Source organism: Hibiscus syriacus, unplaced genomic scaffold (genome assembly GCF_006381635.1).
Source record: "Hibiscus syriacus cultivar Baekdansim isolate YM2019G1 unplaced genomic scaffold, ASM638163v2 tig00110548_pilon, whole genome shotgun sequence".
In the NCBI taxonomy this organism is placed as follows: Eukaryota; Viridiplantae; Streptophyta; class Magnoliopsida; order Malvales; family Malvaceae; genus Hibiscus; species Hibiscus syriacus.
Window position 1 is genome coordinate 3,840,432 of NW_024062775.1, and position 19,641 is coordinate 3,860,072.

A 19,641-nucleotide genomic window follows, 5' to 3' on the forward strand; every position below is an offset into this window, starting at 1 on the left:
AAAGTATCCATATTTTTTTCACTGTGGAAAACATTAATTTAAGGTTATCTTTTGAGTGAGTTTTAAGATATTAATTTAGTAATTATAGGCGTCTAATGATTTATTTTTTACGTTACGATATATTATTATTAAATTACAAATTCTAAATATTATTTTATAAAATATCAAAAAATCAAATAATTTTTTGTGCAAATGAAATTATTAAATTAATATTGTAGGTGGAAAACATGAAACACTATTAAAAAAAATTGAAACATAAATTACATAACTTTAAAAGAAGTATCGATCCTTTTTATAAAAAGTATGGACACTTTCAATATAATAGGTAAAAATATGATGTAATAGATAGCGCTTATATAATGTAATAGGTATCGTTTATATAATGTAATAGGCAGTGGTTATATTGTAAAGTGTCTATCCTTTTTATAAAAGTGTTCATACTTTTTTCACTGTGGAAAATATTAATTTAAGGTTATCTTTTGAGTGAGTTTTAAGATATTAATTTAGTAATTATAGGCGTCTAATGATTTATTTTTTACGTTACGATATATTATTATTAAATTACAAATTCTAAATATTATTTTATAAAATATCAAAACAATCAAATAATTTTTTGTGCAAATAAAATTATTAAATCAAATTACTTTATTCCAACCATGTGACAAGTGTGACAACTCCATCAACTCACAACTCAGCTTTGAACTCAATCAATATTGTCTTTTAGCTTGATGGTTCATAAAGCATGTTACTTGAACAGTATGAATCAATTATGCAATTTTCATGTACAATTTAACACTGCATTTCAAATTCATTTCATATGTAATTGGAGTTTGAATTTAAATTTCAATTTGAGTTTGAATTTCAATATATATTTCGGCTCCACTATAAATATTAGCCCAAGCCAATATGCATGTTATCATTGATTATTCCTAATTTCCATTGTTTTTTTCCAACGTTTAAACGCGAGGGAAATCCCGACCATTGTATTTTTTGGTCAACTTTAAAGCGTCAGAAACGTTTCGGGCGTATGATCTGGGTGGTAAACAAATAGCAACTAAAATCATAAGTCCGAAATGCTTCTGAGTACCACCCAAATCATAAGTCCGAAATACTTCTGATGCTCATCAAAATCCAAAGCTCGTATGGTGCCAAGCAAAAGGAAATTAAAATTCAAATCTCATATGATGCCAAACAAAAGGAAATCAAAATCTACAACTTGAATTTGAACATTGATATGATATGTTCAGTTGTTATCATGTTGGGATTTTCTCGTTTTTGATTGCTTGGATAGTTGTTCTCTTGCTTCTTCAAGTGTTCTTAGCTTGTAATTTATAGCTTGGAATGTGTTTGATGTTGTATATATTATTAAATTAAAAATAATAAACATATATATTACATATTTATTATTATCTTTGGTTAATGTTGTTAAATTAAAATTCTAAATAATATTTATAAAATATCAAAAAATCAAATAATTTTTTGTGCAAATGAAATTATTAAATTAATATTGTAGGTAGAAAACATGAAACACTATTAAAAAAAATTGAAACATAAATTACATAACTTTAAAAGAAGTATCGATCCTTTTTATAAAAAGTATGGACACTTTCAATATAATAGTAAAAATATGATGTAATAGGTAGCGCTTATATAATGTAATAGGTATCGTTTATATAATGTAATAGGTAGTGGTTATATATAAAGTGTCTATCCTTTTTATAAAAGTGTCCATACTTTTTTCACTGTGGAAAACATTAATTTAAGGTTATCTTTTGAGTGAGTTTAAGATATTAATTTAGTAATTATAGGCGTCTAATGATTTTTTTTACGTTACGATATATATTATTATTAAATTAAAAATTCTAAATAATATTTTATAAAATATCAAATAATCAAATAATTTTTTGTGCAAATGAAATTATTAAATTAATATTGTAGGTGGAAAACATGAAACACTATTAAAAAAATTGAAACATAAATTACATAACTTTAAAGAAGTATCGATCATTTTTATAAAAAGTATGGACACTTTCAATATAATATAATGTAATAGGTAAATTTGTAATACTATCGGTATAAATATACCGGTTTACTTATAAAATAGGTAAATATAAGCACTACCTATTACATTATATAAGCGCTACCTAGTATGTTATTGTACTTTATAATATTTCCGGTTAAATAATATAACATAATCGGTATAAATTTTAACCGATCAATTATTTAACCGATCACGTCATATATTAACCGTGTTTTAGACGCCGCACCGCAGAACTACCCCATTTGTTACGCTGTTCTTGGATTCAATAGCGATTTGAAGCTCCAATCCTCGTCGTTTTCTCTGCTTCTTCACTCTTTTCAATACTTTTATATTAGTATTCTACAGTAATACAAAGCTTTGATCCACTTTTTTTTAGTATATAAAAAAACAAAAACTTGCGGTGTAAAAAACCCAGGAGGCATTAGTGTTTCCTGGTCGCTTTACTTTCAAGGTTTCCCGCTCTGCAACTTAGAAATAAACAAAGGGCATTCAAAGAAATTTCTTTTCTTTATCATTCCCGCATTTTATTTTTAATTTCGTTTCAGAGTAGTTTCAATGACTATTGCTTTGCTTTCTTACTTTTGCTTGCATTGCTTCTTTCAGGTCATGGGAATATTATTATTAGTAGTAGTAAAAGTGTAGACATTTGTTGCATTGTTGGGGTGTTTTTTTTTTTTTGGATTTTGATTCTTTAAATCGAAAGAAAAAGGAAAAAAGAAGAGAAGATTAATACAAGAGTCCGCACCACTCTTCAGTCCATGAAAGCTCCTTTAAATCTTGGCAGGCACTACAATAAAGTAACTTCTCTCTTCTCTCTTCCCTCTTCCCTCTTCCCTCTTCCCTCTTCCCTCTTTTTATTTCCACCTTTAATTTGTTTTTACAAGATTTGGGTTTCTTTGTTATTTGTCATTTTGAATGTCCAAAGATTGATTATTTGGGGATTACAAGTGGAAACTTTGAAGAAAATTTGAATTTCCCTCTTCTGAAATTGTTTAAATTTCCTCGTGTCATAAAAAGAGAAGTGATTAGTGTATTCTTCAAGTTTCTTTATTTCAATTATTTCTTTGTATAAATCTTTTTCTTCTCTGAAATCTACCATTTTTTTTTTGCCTTAGGATTATACAAAGAAGGAGAAGATGGAGAAGAGTCAGGGAAGTAGAGCACTTGGTACCAGCAAAGCAGTGACAAATAGGAGAACATCAAATAGGGAAAGGGAAATAGCCTTATTACAAGATGTAATCAAATATTATACTCTTTTAGTGTATTCAATTGATTTTCTCCTACTTTTTTCTTTCGTTTTTTTAACAAATTTGAGGTGTTATTGGTATGATTTGCAGGTTGATAAGCTAAACAGGAAGCTTAGACATGAAGAGAATGTGCATAGAGCTTTGGAGAGAGCTTTTACTAGACCTTTAGGGGCCCTTCCTCGGCTTCCTTCTTACCTAACTCCATATGTAAGTAACTTAACTGCATGCTGCATTTGAGGAAGAATCGTTCTGATACTTGAAAATCGGAAATTTCTACATGTTTTTATGTAAAGTTCAGTTTCAAGAGTGAATTGTTTTTCTTTTCTGAGGGTTTTTTCAGACACTAGAGTTACTTGCTGAGGTAGCTGTTTTGGAAGAGGAAGTTATTAGGCTTGAAGAGCAAGTAGTGAATTTTAGGCAAGGCCTTTATCAAGAGGCTGTCTATGCATCTTCCAAGAGGAATATGGAGAAATCGGTAGAATTCACCGTTGAGCAGTCTCCGGCTCGAAGTACTAAGCACCAGCGCTCAAAGTCTTTGTCAGTGAACGAGATGAGTCCGGTACAAACCATTTCTAGGACTCAACCATCTCTCTCCAGAAATGTTTCAAGCAGAAAACTATCGCCTCCGGATACGGTTCACTATCAATCTGGAAGTGCTTTAGCAGGCCGACAAATGGGAGACAAGGTTCCACAAAATCCTATTCTGCTTCTGGAGGTGTCACAGGAAAAGAAAACCGATTATTTGGCAATGCTTTGAATGATAAAAAATCTCTGGATAAGAAAGTTCCCAACATTGTGACTCCGGTAAAGAGACTTCCAACCAAGCTTGAATCAGCAGAAAATGTTTGGATTCTCTTAAGGTGCGCGTATGTACTGATTTCTGGTTAAAAGAAGCGTTGTTTTTCGCTTCATTGTGGTTTTATGAATTGTGGGGTTTTCTTACTGTCCAGCTAGATGGTAGATTAGCAAACCAGGAAAGTGCACAAGGAAGCCCTTCAAGTTCATCAGATGATAAAATGTCAGAAGCTGATTTTACACCAAACAAAATATCTGAGGATATTGTAAGGTGCTTGTTTAGCATTCTTGCAAGGTTGAGCACCTCGAAAGATAAAGCCGTAGAATCCAGGACTTTACCTACAGAAAGCGAATTCCAAGACCCATACGGTATCTGTTCAGATTTGAAAAGTAGAGATATTGGCCCCTATAAACATCTTTGTGCAATTGAAGCGAAAACCTTCTTCCTAAACCGGAGTACAAATGCTTTGTTTCTAATCCATAAACTAAAGTAAGGTCTTGGGTTGGCTTCTCTTGCATAATATGTTATTGTCACATTTCTACTCAGCCACCAGCAGAAGCTTGCATTTTGGATAAACACTTATAATTCCTGCATGATGAATGTAAGTATGTCTATTTTGATTAAAGTTTCAATACGTTCTGGGATCAAGATATGTTTGTCGATCTTAATATGCAAAAAGCAAGAGCATAATTCTTTTGCAATGTGCCTGTTAGGCAATTTTGGAGCATGGGGTTCTTGAGTTTCCTGAAACAGTTGTAGCACTAATGCAAAAGGTTGCTATTTTGAGCTACTGTTGACATCGGCTTTTGGATTCTTCGACTTAACATTCGTCTATGTTTATGGTGCCCCAGGCTACAATAGTTGTGGGAGGACACTTGCTAAATGCAATAACAATTGAGCATTCTATATTAAGACTGCCTTTCCATTTGAAATTTGTAAGTATAAAAAAGTGTTCTTTCTTGTATATGTACTTTTGCAGGGTAGGATTAAATTCATCCATAATCTTTTTGCTTGAAACAATTTATATCGCTAACTGGAAATATATCCCTTTTCTTTCTATTAAAGACCTGTCCTAAAGCAGCGAAAAGTGATGAGGTGAAAGCACGCAATATGTTCGATCTCGAGTGGTCCGAACCCTTGGTTACATTTGCTCTTGCATGTGGAAGCTGGTCATCTCCTGCTGTAAGTTTGCTTTGAAATCGATCTCCTTTCATTGACAGTCGGAAACACTCATTGTTAAACTAACCAATCCTCTATGCAAACGAATATATACAACTTCGGGCTCATTCTTTTAATGCCGGTTTCGGTAACGAAGGTGAGAGTATACACGGCGGCTCTTGTCAATGTAGAGTTGGAAACAGCAAAGAGAGACTACCTGCGGGCAGCAGTGGGGATGTCGAGAACAAACGAATTGATAATTCCAAAGCTTTTGGATTGGTATCTGCTAGACTTTGCAAAGGATTCAAAATCATTGATAGATTGGGTTTGTCTGCAGCTGCCGGATGAAGGGAGGAAGCAGTGAAATGCTTGGAGAGAAAAGGGAAAGAGCCCCTTTCACAACTCGTGCGGCTAATGCCTTATGATTTCACTTTCAGACTGCTTTTAAACCGTTGAGAATTATATTTCGATGCATTGGCTAGAAAAGGAGTTCATGGATTTGGGGTTGGTGAGCTTTGTATACTGAACTACATACTAACACTTAATAGTAAAACTTAACACTGTTGCTAAAGTACATATGTAAGCTAGCATCTGTAAAAAGGGAAGCGGAGATGAATGACTTCTTCTACTTGACAAATATTTATGGGTTTTGGTGATTGGTTAATTGAAATTTATTTTTCTTAGCATTTATTTTACATTTCTCTGCCTTCGTTTCTTCTGTTTCACTCAATTGGCGATTGACCAGTTGACACAATTTACCATGAAATAGTCGGCAAAGTGCTTCTTTTAATTTCTCACGAGAGATCTCTTTTAATTTATGATTTTAAACTTAAAACATCATCCTTTATGCTTTTTTTTCCCCACAAAATAATGCTGTTGGAAAATATTTATCTGGATTTTTAATACATATATATGGAATGCTAATTTTGCTAAGGGTTGAAAGACAAACTAGGAAAACTTTTAACGAAACAAAAACGAAGCCAAGGTTGAAACCATCTCCGGCAAACGCTCCAATCAGAATTTTGGTTACAAGGCATGGAAATGGCATAAAGGTAAATTACAAACCGGTATTATTTGTCCTAACAAATGAAAACGTCACTGTGAAATTACATGTATTACAATAGATGATGGTCTCAGGTCGCACAACAAACAAATGAGGCTGATCTGAAAAGGAAACATATACACACAAATGAAAAGAAAGTTATACATATACCTGGTGGCCCCTGCAAGATGATGGAACTCTACTTTCAAAGGGAGATCAGTGTCCGAGACATCTGGCTATAGGAGAAAACAATCCGACATCAAGGATGGGGTTCCAGGAGAGTCTGTTGGATTACAGAAACGGCATATATGATCTCAGCTGAATGGAGAATGAACTGGGCCAGCCCCTCCAAGCGAATCTGATCTTTTAATACCTCCCATACCGCAGATAATGCATCCAGGAGATGAGAGCGCGGAAAATTTGGCACCACAAAGATCACAAACATCGTATCCGATAGTAGAGAGACGGCTGAGAGTGGCAGCACAGAACTGAGAAGGATCCTCCAGTGGATCAATGGATTTGTTGGTTAAACCCCTCTGGACACAAATGTCAATCAGGCTCCTCAATTCCTCTTGCTTACCGGGAGGTGCCTTAGACAGGAGAAGTTCAAGCATCTGTTTCGCATAGGCATAGTTCTGAACATCCATATTTCGTTTTATGGCAGTGCGGATGCAATTTATTCGGTGCTTTGCCTGTAGAGGCAAAGAACCAAGATGTCTAGATAGTCTAGCCATCTCATCTTTTGCACTAAGTGCTCTTGGGCCTTGAACTTTCTGCAATCTCAGAATTTCCTGCAGGAGAACCAAGCAATAAATAACAAGTCATGAAAAACAAATTTATGTTCCCAACTATGCAATAAAGGTCGAGGCTTGGGACAGTTAAATAGGCATAAAGTAAATGCTATTTGTAAGCTTAGCCTATCCGCAACAACCCTTTAGATACTTCAGAATTTATGTATCGCCAAAGTATCACAATTAGCATAAACTACTCAGATTGTAAAGATCAAAACTGAATTATATGTCATGAATAATGGTCCATGTACCCAGACTCAGTGCAGTTTTGTTCCGTAGAGATCACAAATAAGTTCATTATGTGATCTCTAGAACCAAGAATGCAATACAAAGATTATTGAGTTACACTGATGAGAAACACTGAAAGCAACTAAATCCAAAAGGAGAATGCTTGTTATTTTTCCTCAGATGCTTGACTCAAGTTCTAATTCATTTGGTGCCTAGAAAACAATGACTACCTGAAGAAGGGTAACAGCTATCTTGTATTGAGCACAGATAGTAGCTTGAGCTTTAATATCGGCTCCACGCGAGTTATCCTTAGCCAGTGCCAGAAAAGCTTCATCAAAACAGGATAATGAATCTGGAAGTTGATTCTGTTCAAGGTGAGCAAGTCCAGTCTTAAAACATATGGAAGCTGCTGCCCCTCGTGGAACCTATCCAGAGAAAAAATATGGTAAATGGAAGATTAAAGGAAGCTTATAATACATAAATCTTCAGAGATTGACAGTAGCATGCTGCCAAGTCACAAGGACAGATTATTAGTACAAAATCAAATTGGTTTAAAGAACCTTTATTCCAAATGCTGTTAGAAATTATTTACTTTCCCATGGCAATAAAGCAACTTGAAGTTATTGGGTACAAAATGCAAGTGCATCCCACAATCAGGAATGAAAAGGAACTGAGAAAAAAATATCACATTGTACATATTCACCTGTCCAGGGCGAACAGATGCTGGAGCAGATTCAGAGGAAGTAGGTTTTCCAGAATCTGCAGTGTTTGCAACTCCGAGAGCACTAAGGTCAAGAGGCTGTGCGGATTGCAGTATCTGAGCTGGCTGAACTTGAGGCTGTGGCATACCAGCAGGTGCAGCTGTGTATTGAGGAGGAACACCACACCAGGAAGTGCAAAAGACTCGGGAGGAACTGGTTGTTCAGCAGACTGAGGTGGAACCCCACCACCAGCTAGACCAATATCAGCTGAAGGTGCATTTACATGGTCAGGTGGCACCATTCCACCAACTTCAACTTTTTGAGAATTTTGGTCTACCTTTGAAAGATAAGTTCCAGGAGGAGGCAAAGAAGCTGCAACCTGGAGGGATGGTATTGTGTTCTGAAAAAAGTCTTCTGGTATAGGCCCAGCAGCAGTTCCCACACCTTTGGTTGCTGGAGCTGATTGTGATGCCAACGCAGGTTGTACCCATGAGTCAGTGCCAAAAAGATCTCCAGTGGCAGACACTGTAGGATTAGTCGCAGAAGCACTGGTAGCAGGATAAGGCTGCTGTTGATTCTGACCAAGATCCTGAGAAATGCCAGTCAATGATTTTGGCCTGGCTCTAGGGAGGCCCAAGCCATCACCAAGTCGCTTGGTTGCTTCTTTAATCTTATCGACATCCACGGCACCTGAAGTTGGTTTGTCGCGTATCCTGATCTGCAACTTCTTAGTTTTTGATACTCCATCCTCGTCACTGCTGCTACCACCATCAGCTGTGCCATACATTGTTTTCTTAAATTCTTCAGCAGCTTTAGCCTGTTCATCAGCAGCAGTGGAACTTTGATTTGCTTTGATTAAAGTTTCCAGACCCATCAATGAACCAGCCTTGGTTTCACCACCTGGAACTCCCTTAGAACTATCTACAGATTGAGCCATAGAAGTATGAACTCCATTTGGCTTACTGTCACCTACGGCAGGTAAAACCAAGCTACCTTCCTTCACTTGAACAATGTTCCCTCTTCCTCTGATTGAACCAAGGTAAACACCAATATGGTCAGTGATAATTGATGGAATGGCACCATCATCAGTTTTCATGTATGGCATAACTTCTGCAGCAAGCTCCCATTGAGGTATACTCTTTAAGTTCGCAGGGGTCTTGATTTCCCAGTTTCCACCACCCCATTCATGTCCCTTGGGAACCATACTTTCAGCAGCAAAGTTGGCAAAAATGCCTTGAGTCCAACCGCTTGAGCGGACTCGTAAAATCCTTTCACAATATCGCCTCAATTCTGAATCAGCACCTTCTTCCTCGAGCCTCTGAGCAAGACGTCGCATTGCACTGGGGTTGAGGTGGCATAGAAACAAGTCTAGCATGCTTTCATAGTCTGCTATGACTTCAAAAGTTTCCTTTGCACTGTCAAACTGACCATACCTGCAGTTCAAAATTTGAGTCTCGTCAAAGAAAAAATGGGACCATACAATGACAATGAAGCCATAAGGCTCAACAATGTTAATGGTTAGAAGATTCCTGTGTAATGCTATTAATGGAGTTACAAGATATCATAATGAATAATCTAAATGCAGATACTAAAATAAAATGCAGGACATTGTTTTATACATTTTGAACCTTTGATAAAGGACTTAAAGGGCACAAGTAAATTTAAGATAAAGACCCTATAGGCACTAGAGGTATATCACCACAGCAAAAATCGCAGTCATATGTTACAAAATTATACAAAACAAATATTTGTATGATTATTAATTTAAATTCAGTAGATACTGCTAACAATCAGAAATTCAGAATATTAATCTGAACTGTGAACCCGAGAACAGCACACAAATATTGAGCATGATATATTATGAATTTAATCTTCTGAAAAGTAACCAACATATTCACAAAGCAGACTACACAACCATTGAAAAATAAGATCATTGACCAGTTCATTAAACTCAATTATAAAACCAAGAAACACAGCAGTGACAGAGATTAAATTCAACGGCTGTGATAATTACCTGATGCAGGCATATCCCAATTGGCGGAACCGATTGAACAAGTGAGAGTTGGTGGACATTTGGATAATCTCTAGAACGCACAAACTCATCCTTCAGTACAGATAAAGCAGTAGAAAAACGAAGTGCCTTGATTGCATATTGACCCCGCAGCACCTAAGTTTGTTTTATGGCAAGTTCAGAACCAAAAGTAAGAGGGTAATGGAATGTAAACATAAAACATAATTGTTCATCTACCTGAGTGAACTGTGGACCTGCTTGGGATAATGATACTGCAAGATCACCACAAACAGGAGGACCTCTAGCTAGAATATCAAGAGACTGAGGAGTGATACGTAAGCTGTCAAACCTTAAAAAAGGTAAAAAAAATATAGAAGTCAGATGCCAACTTTTTTTTTTTTTGATAGGAATAGAATGCCTCTTTAAAACCTCCCTCTTAGTAGACCCTTGCCCATAGGCAAGGACCAACTAGCTGAAGGAGGAAAAGAGTACATAATTTTATTAAATATAAAACTTTTACATAAAACTTAAGAACTCTCCAGCCAAATACTACCGACATAAAACACTCCTGACCCACTATTCCTCTAAAGCATACAAACCAACTAAATCCATGACTACAATCACCCAATTCCCTCCTTCGCTAACTTGTCAGCTTCACAATTACAACTCCTAGGAATCCACCTGACAATAGCATGAATTAAAGAAACAGAAGCCACAATTTCCTTAACAAACTTAGACAGAAAAACCGGGGCAGAAACTTGATTAATCCAATCCACTGCTGTCTTTGAGTCACATTCGATAATAAGGCAACTTTCATGCATTAATCCACTTTGCTATAGCTACTGTAAAGATAAAAACGATAAAAAAAAATGCTACATTTTACCCATCAAACATGGTCTAGACTTCAATCATCTGAGTAACATTAAGCAAAAAACATGAAAAATACACAAAGGGATAGTAAAACCTTGATGTTATTTGGTATAGTATTTCAGAAAGGTCAAGCTTCTGCTCAAAGTTCTGTTGCATGGTAGCAAAACCAATAAGAAGAGGTTCAAGAAGCCCAACAAGGCAGCTCTTGATCTCGACCCCCTTCTTTTGTCTAGGATTTATATCTGTTGGGCTAGCTAGCAACAACCGATCATTTAGAGCCCCAATCAGAGCTGTAGAATAGAATATCATCTCAGTAATTCCACAATATAATATGCAGCAGAAAATTGCATTTGATACAATACAATGGTGTAAAAGTAGGGAAGAAGAATACAAACCTGCATTTGGCATGCTAATGGAGAGTACAGTCCTCACTTTCCCATCCCATCCTAAAATACAAACTGCAGTTGCAGTAGAAAAAAGAAGTGCGGGTCCAACCCATAAAAGGGATCTAAAGTGCACATGAGTTAAAGTAAAACAAATTTATTCATCTTGACTAGATACACGGCATGCATGTATTAGTAAAATGATGCATGCAAATATATACAAGACTAACCACATATTGTTGATAAAAAAACCCTTCTTAACACATAAAGGATGTTGAATTTAATTGGTCAAGTCCAGACAAATATATTTAGCTTGGGCATAACAAGAGTGTATATCCATGGGAAAATGGTATAAAGGGGCAAAACAGAGAAAAGAAAATAATACAAAAGAAAAAGAATGCTAAGATTATATAGCTATCAGCAATCACAGCTAGTGGAAGCAGGTATTGCTCCAACCGGAGTCAAAGAAAGAAGACACTGATTCATGAAATTGACTCTGTTAATACTTTAAAGGGGAAAAAGAGATCGTCAGTTGCTATCAGGCAGAACAACAAAAGGCCTAGAACATGCATATACTTTTATAAGCATCCATGGACAGAGTTTCTTTTTACACAAGTATGTGAAATCATGTATGCATGTATGTATTTTAAGACAAGATTTATGCTGCATTACGTATTTAGGATATTGAAGGATTTCCTTTGTCAAATTTCAAGGAACTGCTTGCAAGTATATCAAGGTCAGCTGAAACCATAAGCACCCTGTGAGCAGTTAATACTCCTGCAACATAGCCTCTAGGAGTTTCCTGCCAATGCACCTGCAGATATTGGAAAACAACACAGTTAAAAATCCAAACCATATTATTCAAGAAAAACGCAGTCAAACTAGATAGACGATATATAATTTATGCAGACATAAAGGTATGAATATATAAAAGTATATCTAACATTAGCTTGTGTATGTGCATATATGAATTCCAAGATGCTAATGCTCTTCCTTTTGCACAAGAATGCTTGTGTTTTATAAGAAGTTGAATCAATGGTTCAAGAGATATCAGCCATCAATGTTATTAGATTTCATCAACGCTTGGGTAAATATAGCAGTGTTGGGATCTTATACAAGAAGAAAGTAGGTTAACAAATCTTTCATGAATCTGGAATGATAAACATGCTAAAAGAAGATTGAGATTCCATTAAAATTAAGTGAAGAATTAAAGAAAAGAAAAGGCACAGGCCTTTGCAACTTCATAAAGGAATCATACAAAGTGGACAGGTAACACTATGACGGGAAAATTTAGAAGAGACGGTTAACAAATTAAAACCAATTTTGCTTTTAGATTCTTTATATTTACATATATACTAGATTTTGCCACATCCACGATGTAAGCAAACGAATACATTTTATGTAAAAATATATATTTACAAAAATTATTCAACAAATTATCACATGTATAGTGGCAAAGGATGAACTTCATCCAAAAATAGTGGTTTTTCATTGTTTTATTCAAAGATTATATAGAAGTAGGAAAATACAAAAGTACCAATGAAATAATATTTACTATTATTAAAAAAAATTAGTCTTTTCCCAACTGAGTTGGTACCCGGTTAACCTGTGTCACCAGTTCAGTCAAATAGTTAAAGTATATAAGATTTAAAGTAATATATATTATTTTAAAATGAAGAAGAGAATTTTATTCTATCGCTTAAAAGGTTTTCATGAAATGAACACCTCAAAAATCATCCTTAAAAAGTTGAATTACTCACCTGAAGCACAATCTCATTTGCTTTTAATCTTATAAACTTTTTCCCCTCTGTTTTTGTTGATATATAGTGGCCATCAGAAGATGGATTAACATAACTTTGAACTAACTTCGCCAAGCCAATCTGCTTCCCATTACAAGCAAACATCAAAGTGGACTCTGAAATCACAGAAGATACTGATCAGTATCATATCTTACAAATGGTGATATCTAATATGAAGTATCATATGAGCCCAAGCACCTATAGGAGTGGAAAATATTCGGTCAATTTCAGTTTCAAACAAAAATGGCATAGGACCCTGAATAGAATTAGTGTTTGCTTCCACAGGTTGATCAGGTAAAAGATTTGGTTCCACTGCACCATTTTTTCCATCAGCTTCTTGTAAAGCGAATCCTGGAAGAATATACAGAGCCAATCCAGACTTATCTTCATCAAGAATAGCGAACTGGTTTTCATTGGGGCCGATAAATGCTGCATCAAAACCTACAAATTGAAAAAGAAAATATCACAAATAAATAGTAGAGACATATGTAGTAAGAAGCCATTTACAGAAACAAACATACTACACACATACCTTTGATTGTGCTTCCTTTGCTGTTTGCCAATTTTATATCAGTATTTTCCCAATAAAGGACTACTTCATTTGTGGTGCCACTAAACTCATAAACAATGAGAAATAGATGCCGCTTCTTACCATAAACCATATGTTTAGGGTAATATTCTACATTTCCTGGGATCTGAAAGAAAAGCTTAGTGTTAAGAACACAAGCCTTGTCATAGCATTAAAAACACAACTTTTCAAGCATTTACCGATGTGAAAAGTTTCTTGTAAATACTATCTCCACCAGAAGAAAGATTATAAGCCATGAGGTTCACACCGTCTACATAAAAAGCCCTGACAGGGTAATGAAGAACTCGGTTCTCCCTATTGAAGAAATTGAGCTCCAAATGAAATGGCTGTCAATAAAGTAAGTTGTGTCAGTCAAATATCAAACAGAAGCAACATAGATATTGATGCATAATCAATATCATAAACCAAATTACCTGGCTAACAGGAATGTCCTTCAGTTGATTTTTAGGATCCACAATAGTAATAAGAGGCAGCCTAGATATTGGGGCAGTTTTAGCATGACCTTCCAAGAAATGCTGTAAAAGTTGAGAAAGTAACGAGTTAAAAGTAAATCAAACAGTTCACGGTTCTTGAAAATGGCATTATATATTGTAGAAATTAATATATAAAATAAACAACTTAATTTGAAATTACAGAAGTTCAAAGGAACATACACTATAGAGAAATGCCTTCCGTGCAATGTCTGAAATTGTAAGATCACTTTGGCTGCTATGAAGTTCATAAATAAATGGTCAACAATGATACATGATTACATAAAAATTCCAAGATTGTATCATCAAATCATATCAATGTAAAAATTCATCCACAATAATATTGTAGCAGCCATAAATATATGATCATTAAACCAAAATGATTAAACATTTCAACCTCCAAACTGACTACATTTACCTGCAAATCCAGATTTAAATTCTAAACTCTTAACTGTACTACCAAAACCAGTAATTTTGCTTGACAAAACTTACCCCTTAATATTTTGCTCTTCCAGTTCTGCTTTAAGCTGATGATCAGCCAAAATTCCAGAGGAGCCCATGGATGAAAGCTTCTCCTTTAAGACAGATGCTGCACTTAATATCAACTTTCAGCAAATATAGTCGAAAAGTTTAGCAGGATATCACCAATGTTACAAAGATTCAGAGGTGAGTGTAAGATACTGAGGTGTCTTGGTATCCGACACATGCATGCTTAATTTTTTATAAGTCTTCCAATTTATATGGAGGATCATACCCTCATAACATGTCTGAACTCTGAACATGTATCGTATATGTGCCTCACATGGATACTTGAGGAAAAATTAAGAGTCCAGGTAATATAGGATATCACAGCAAAGAATATTCATAGTGATTTACAGAAAAATATAACATAATGCAGAGAGAAACACGGAAAGGCATAGAAAGCTGTACTTATTTCTAGCGAGAAAGCAAATGTACACAACATTTCAACATAAAACTGAGTGATTTTCTCAAGAATGAAGTTAAGATGAACACAGATTCTGTAAAAGTAGTGCCCAAAAAAAACATTCTGTTGCTTCGATCGCCTCAATGAGGATAACTTCGCACAAGATTGTGCCCAGAAAGAAATCACATCATCCTATATTGAAAGAAAATGTTCCTATAATATACCTTAAGGTCCTTCACACTATACATCCAACTATATTAAGAAATTAGAGTATTAGACAGTCATAAATTATTTTAGAACATATTATTTCTTCATATGCAACAACGGACATATAAACAGATGATCAATGAAACGTCCACCTGAAGATCCCCTTGCGCTTTGCAAAACTGCAAAGAGCTGTTTCCTTCCTTCCCTAGTGTAAGCAGCCCTGTTCTTCAAGTTGTCACCACCACTCATATTCTATCATAGAAAATGCATATTTGTACATCAGAACTTAACAAATAATTTCTAGGGTAAACTACACATTTAATACCTAAACTATCAGTTTTGGTCTATTTTAGTATCTAAACTTTCAATTTTTTCAAAACCAAACCTAACCTTTAGTTTTTATTTCATTTTAGTAACTCTCTGTTAAAAATTTAACACATTTAGTACCTAAACTATCAGTTTTGGTCCGTTTCAGTAACCAAACTTTCAATTTTTAAAAAAAAAATTAACGTTAAATTTTGAACGAGGGTACTAAAATGAAACAAAAACTAAGGTTTTTAACGGCAGAGTACTAAAATCAAACAAAAGCTAAACTTTAGGTATGATTTTGAAAAAATTGAAAGTTTAGGTACTAAAACGAACCAAAACTGATAGTTTAAATACTAAACATAGTTTACCTAATTTATAATGCAACGACATAGGTGAACAATCTTAACTGCAAAAAGAAGAGCTGCTAAGTTTAATTTTGGGTGAACTTCCAAAGCTTTGATACGTGGCAAGGGATAAACTGCTTCCCCAGCCTGCTGAGACAGAATGCGTGGGATGTCCAGTGATTCAATTGCTGCAAAGAAGACACCACAAAGTCTTGAGTATGTGATTTCCATAACGATAAATATGCATGCATCTTGGCCTCCTTCCTTGCTAGAGCGTTTGTGGTAGTACTTACAAGCAGGCTCAAAAAAGTTAACTTGAGTCGGAGGTTTATTTGGATTAACTGCCAATCGTGTTTTCCAAACTTGTAAAGTCCCATCCTTCGAAAGAATGACGAGTAAACGCAACATTGAAAGCCAAGCAATTGATGTGATAGGCTGAGAACCCACCTGTGTACTACATGACAGAAACAGAATATTTCAACAAAGTGCCTTCTTCTACTAATATCAACACACAATACAGGCTTGAAAAATAAGAAGGGAAAAAGTGATGAAAAGGAAAAGAAAAAGGAAAAAGCTTACATTCCTATCATAATAGGTCTTTCTGTTGATACATCCCAGGCAAGAAGTGTACCGCGTCTATCACCGACAAAAACCCATTCCAGGGATGGATGAAAAGCAAACGCACCGGCACCAACAAGCTTAATGGTATTATCAACTGAAGGAAACAAAACGGAAAGCAGTATGATTATTAAGCATGACTGATATAATAAAATATAAAAAAAGTAAATAATCAATTTTCCTTGACTTACGTTGTAGCGTATAAAGAACAGCATATGTATGAATGTTGTACGCTCGAATCAAACCTTCTGCATATGCTACATACTTTTGTTTTCCAAAAAGGAAGTGATAGGACCCAGAAAACAAAAAGCTTTATAAGCATAAGAGATATCAATAGATCAGATTGCATTAACCACTATCTAGATAGTTGGATATGCCATAACAGAAGATGATAGCACAGAAGAATTAACTAATTTTTTGGGAATTCAGTTCAAGCCAAGAAAAGATCCATTTCAACAGTCAGTCTGCCAAAATTTAAAAAAAAAAAAATCTACCAAAATTAAACGAAACAAACATGCTCAGCATCACCGCTTCACTACTACATTATGTATCTCATGCATTTTAAATGGTGAAGCCAAAAAACAAGAACAGATTCAAATTTCAAGTTTCATGCCTATCCTAGAAAATTCCTAAGCACTGGAACTTCTTACAATTATTAGCCACTTGGAATTAGATCCAACAAACATAAATATCTCGAACAAAGAAATTAATTTACAACCATATCAGAAAACAACAAAAGATAATAAATATGATAACAATAAAACCTATTACTGGAAAATGGCAGATGTACCAGAACAGGAAGCCGAGGATGACAGGCAAGATTCACAACAGGTTTCTTCAAGTCTGTCTTTATTTTTGTAGGTGCTCTTCCACCTTCAACAGTCCCAACAACTTCATGTGTGACAGTAAAAATATTAGAAACATCATTAAGCTCCCATTGTATAATATAATGATGCAAGTACAAAAAAATTCTACCAGTTTACAGATGGAGTAAACTAACCTGTCACACTCATTCTCTTGTGAAAACCAAAAAATACAACAGGTTGGAGAGGTGTCAAAGCAAGATGAACTTCTGTTTCAGATGAAATGTGTTCCGTCTTCTTTTCTGGCGAATGTAAAACACAAGTTTGCTCGGTGTCAAAGTCACAAGAACGTATTGTACAATCCTGCCATGTGACATTTTCAGAAAAATAAAGGTTACAATTAGCATAAGGGAACTATAAGGAGAAAAAATAGAATTGACCCTTTCATGTAAAAATTAAAGGAGCTTAAAGACAACAACCATACTCATTACTGCATTAAATCCAAATATCAGAGGATGTGAATATTTCATCTTCAAAATGTAGTCTAATGCTTAAGTAAATAAAAGGGGTACAGCCAATTGTTGCAATGACCTTGAGGAAAACACCAGGAATAAGCCAATGGGATCTTAATTATTATCTTAGAATAATGAAACAAAAACAACATGCTTGCTTTCCAATACATAGGACAACAATCAATATATCTATATTGTCTGTTTGGAATCACTTTCTCGAACTTAGGAACAACCGCATGAAAATATGAACCCTGGTATACACCACTAGCATGGATAGGTTCTAAACCATCTTAACATACAAAATAAAATTACTCTTAATCAGCTATATGAAAGATCAATACCATTAATGCTAGGGGTGTGAGCATTCAATGTCAAATGGTTGAGAGTTATCTTTGAACTAATATTGCCTTGTATTTACCCAGATTAATAAAAAAAAATCAATACCACACACTGAAAGAGCACATCCTACCTTAAAATGCCTCTTCATTCTTAAGAAAAAAATGTAAAATTCAAACTATTTCCTCATACAGGATTACTCAAAAAGAGACCCATGTAATGGAAATAAAAGTCTTAAGATTTAACTAATACAAATCTTAGCATGCACTACCATTTCCGCCAACTGGTTTAATGATTGTATTAATACCAATCTTAATATGAAGTAATTCTATTCTCATGATAATCGAATGCAACCCCCCCCCCATTTTGAGGTAATGATCTAAGCTAAGTAGCTAACATTAAAATTATGGAACCAACCTCAAGAATGGCAATGACAGAGTGGCCACTTGTAGGACTATAAGCCATCCGAACCACCGGCGAACCCATGTCTATAGTAGCTAACTTACTTCCAGTTAAAGCATCAAATTCTGCGACCAAAAAAGATCCAAAATGATTTTTGTTCTTTTTAAGCAGATTTAACTTCAGAGTTTTTAAAAAAAATTAACATATCCAAATTTAAGAAAAAATGAAAAAGGTTGTGCCGTAGCCGGCATTACCGATTATGTAAGTGCCGATGGCAGCGGAAACGAGAGCCTGAGTAGGATGAAAAGCTGCAGCGTGCGGCTGCAACGGTTTGAGAATACCTCTAGCCACATGGCGTAGATCCAAGTGTTGTAACGTCGTCCACTCCATCGATCCTTCTTTTCAAATATCTTATCTCTCTCACACCTTATGAACAAATTTTAAATAAAAAAAATCTATATATCGGTACCAAACTAAAGTTCAACTCTTTAAAAAAGAAAGCAACTAAGCAGTCAAAATCCAGGATCAGGAAATGAGAATTAGAATGGGGATGACAGCGGAGACCTGGATCCGATCTGAAATGCAAGTTGAGAATTGAAGGCAAATTTATAGTTAATCTGTTTACCTCTTGTTCTCTATGCGAAAAGAGAGTCCATCCCTCTGAAAAAGAAATACGGGGAAATGAAGATCAAAATAGCAAAATTAAGCTGTGAAATTTGTTGAAATTGAAGAGGAAAAGCCCGGGTGGTTGCTGGTGGTGAATTGGACTTAATGGAGGCACAAATATTTGAGCCTCATCTCTATTTGCCCATTATTATATTCATGTAGGTCTCGTTATAGTAATACTACGGTTGAGCCCATTTTTCGATTATTTGGGCCGATCTAGAGATGATAATGGGTGGACTTTTAGTCGACCTAACGATATAATTAATAAAATTTCATATCGATTTTATTAGAGTTTAAAAATACTTTTACTCACTTTGAATTCAGCTTAAAAATTCAACTTCGAAAGGATTCGATCTGTTTTATTAAACTTTTTATTTCATTTTACATATTCTT

At 35.0% G+C, this 19,641-nt stretch overlaps 1 protein-coding gene and 1 pseudogene across 1 annotated transcript; one reads left to right on the forward strand and one right to left on the reverse strand.

Annotated features, from left to right (window-relative positions):
• Positions 1–2,716: 2,716 nt before the first annotated feature.
• Positions 2,717–5,772, forward strand: LOC120130607 (annotated as a pseudogene).
• A 485-nt stretch (positions 5,773–6,257) lies between these two features.
• On the reverse strand, positions 6,258–19,316 carry LOC120130760. The gene is given in 27 exon segments (XM_039147918.1): positions 6,258–7,075; positions 7,534–7,728; positions 8,007–8,188; positions 8,191–9,437; positions 10,019–10,075; positions 10,077–10,171; positions 10,253–10,364; positions 10,980–11,175; positions 11,281–11,398; positions 11,954–12,082; positions 13,029–13,183; positions 13,266–13,508; positions 13,600–13,762; positions 13,836–13,982; positions 14,070–14,171; positions 14,310–14,361; positions 14,619–14,715; positions 15,411–15,510; positions 15,975–16,099; positions 16,205–16,365; positions 16,491–16,626; positions 16,721–16,793; positions 17,320–17,420; positions 17,530–17,695; positions 18,598–18,707; positions 18,837–19,008; positions 19,147–19,316. Coding segments are annotated over 26 exon segments (4,875 nt in total). The 5' UTR covers positions 18,973–19,008; positions 19,147–19,316; the 3' UTR covers positions 6,258–6,598.
• Between the last annotated feature and the right edge of the window lie 325 nt (positions 19,317–19,641).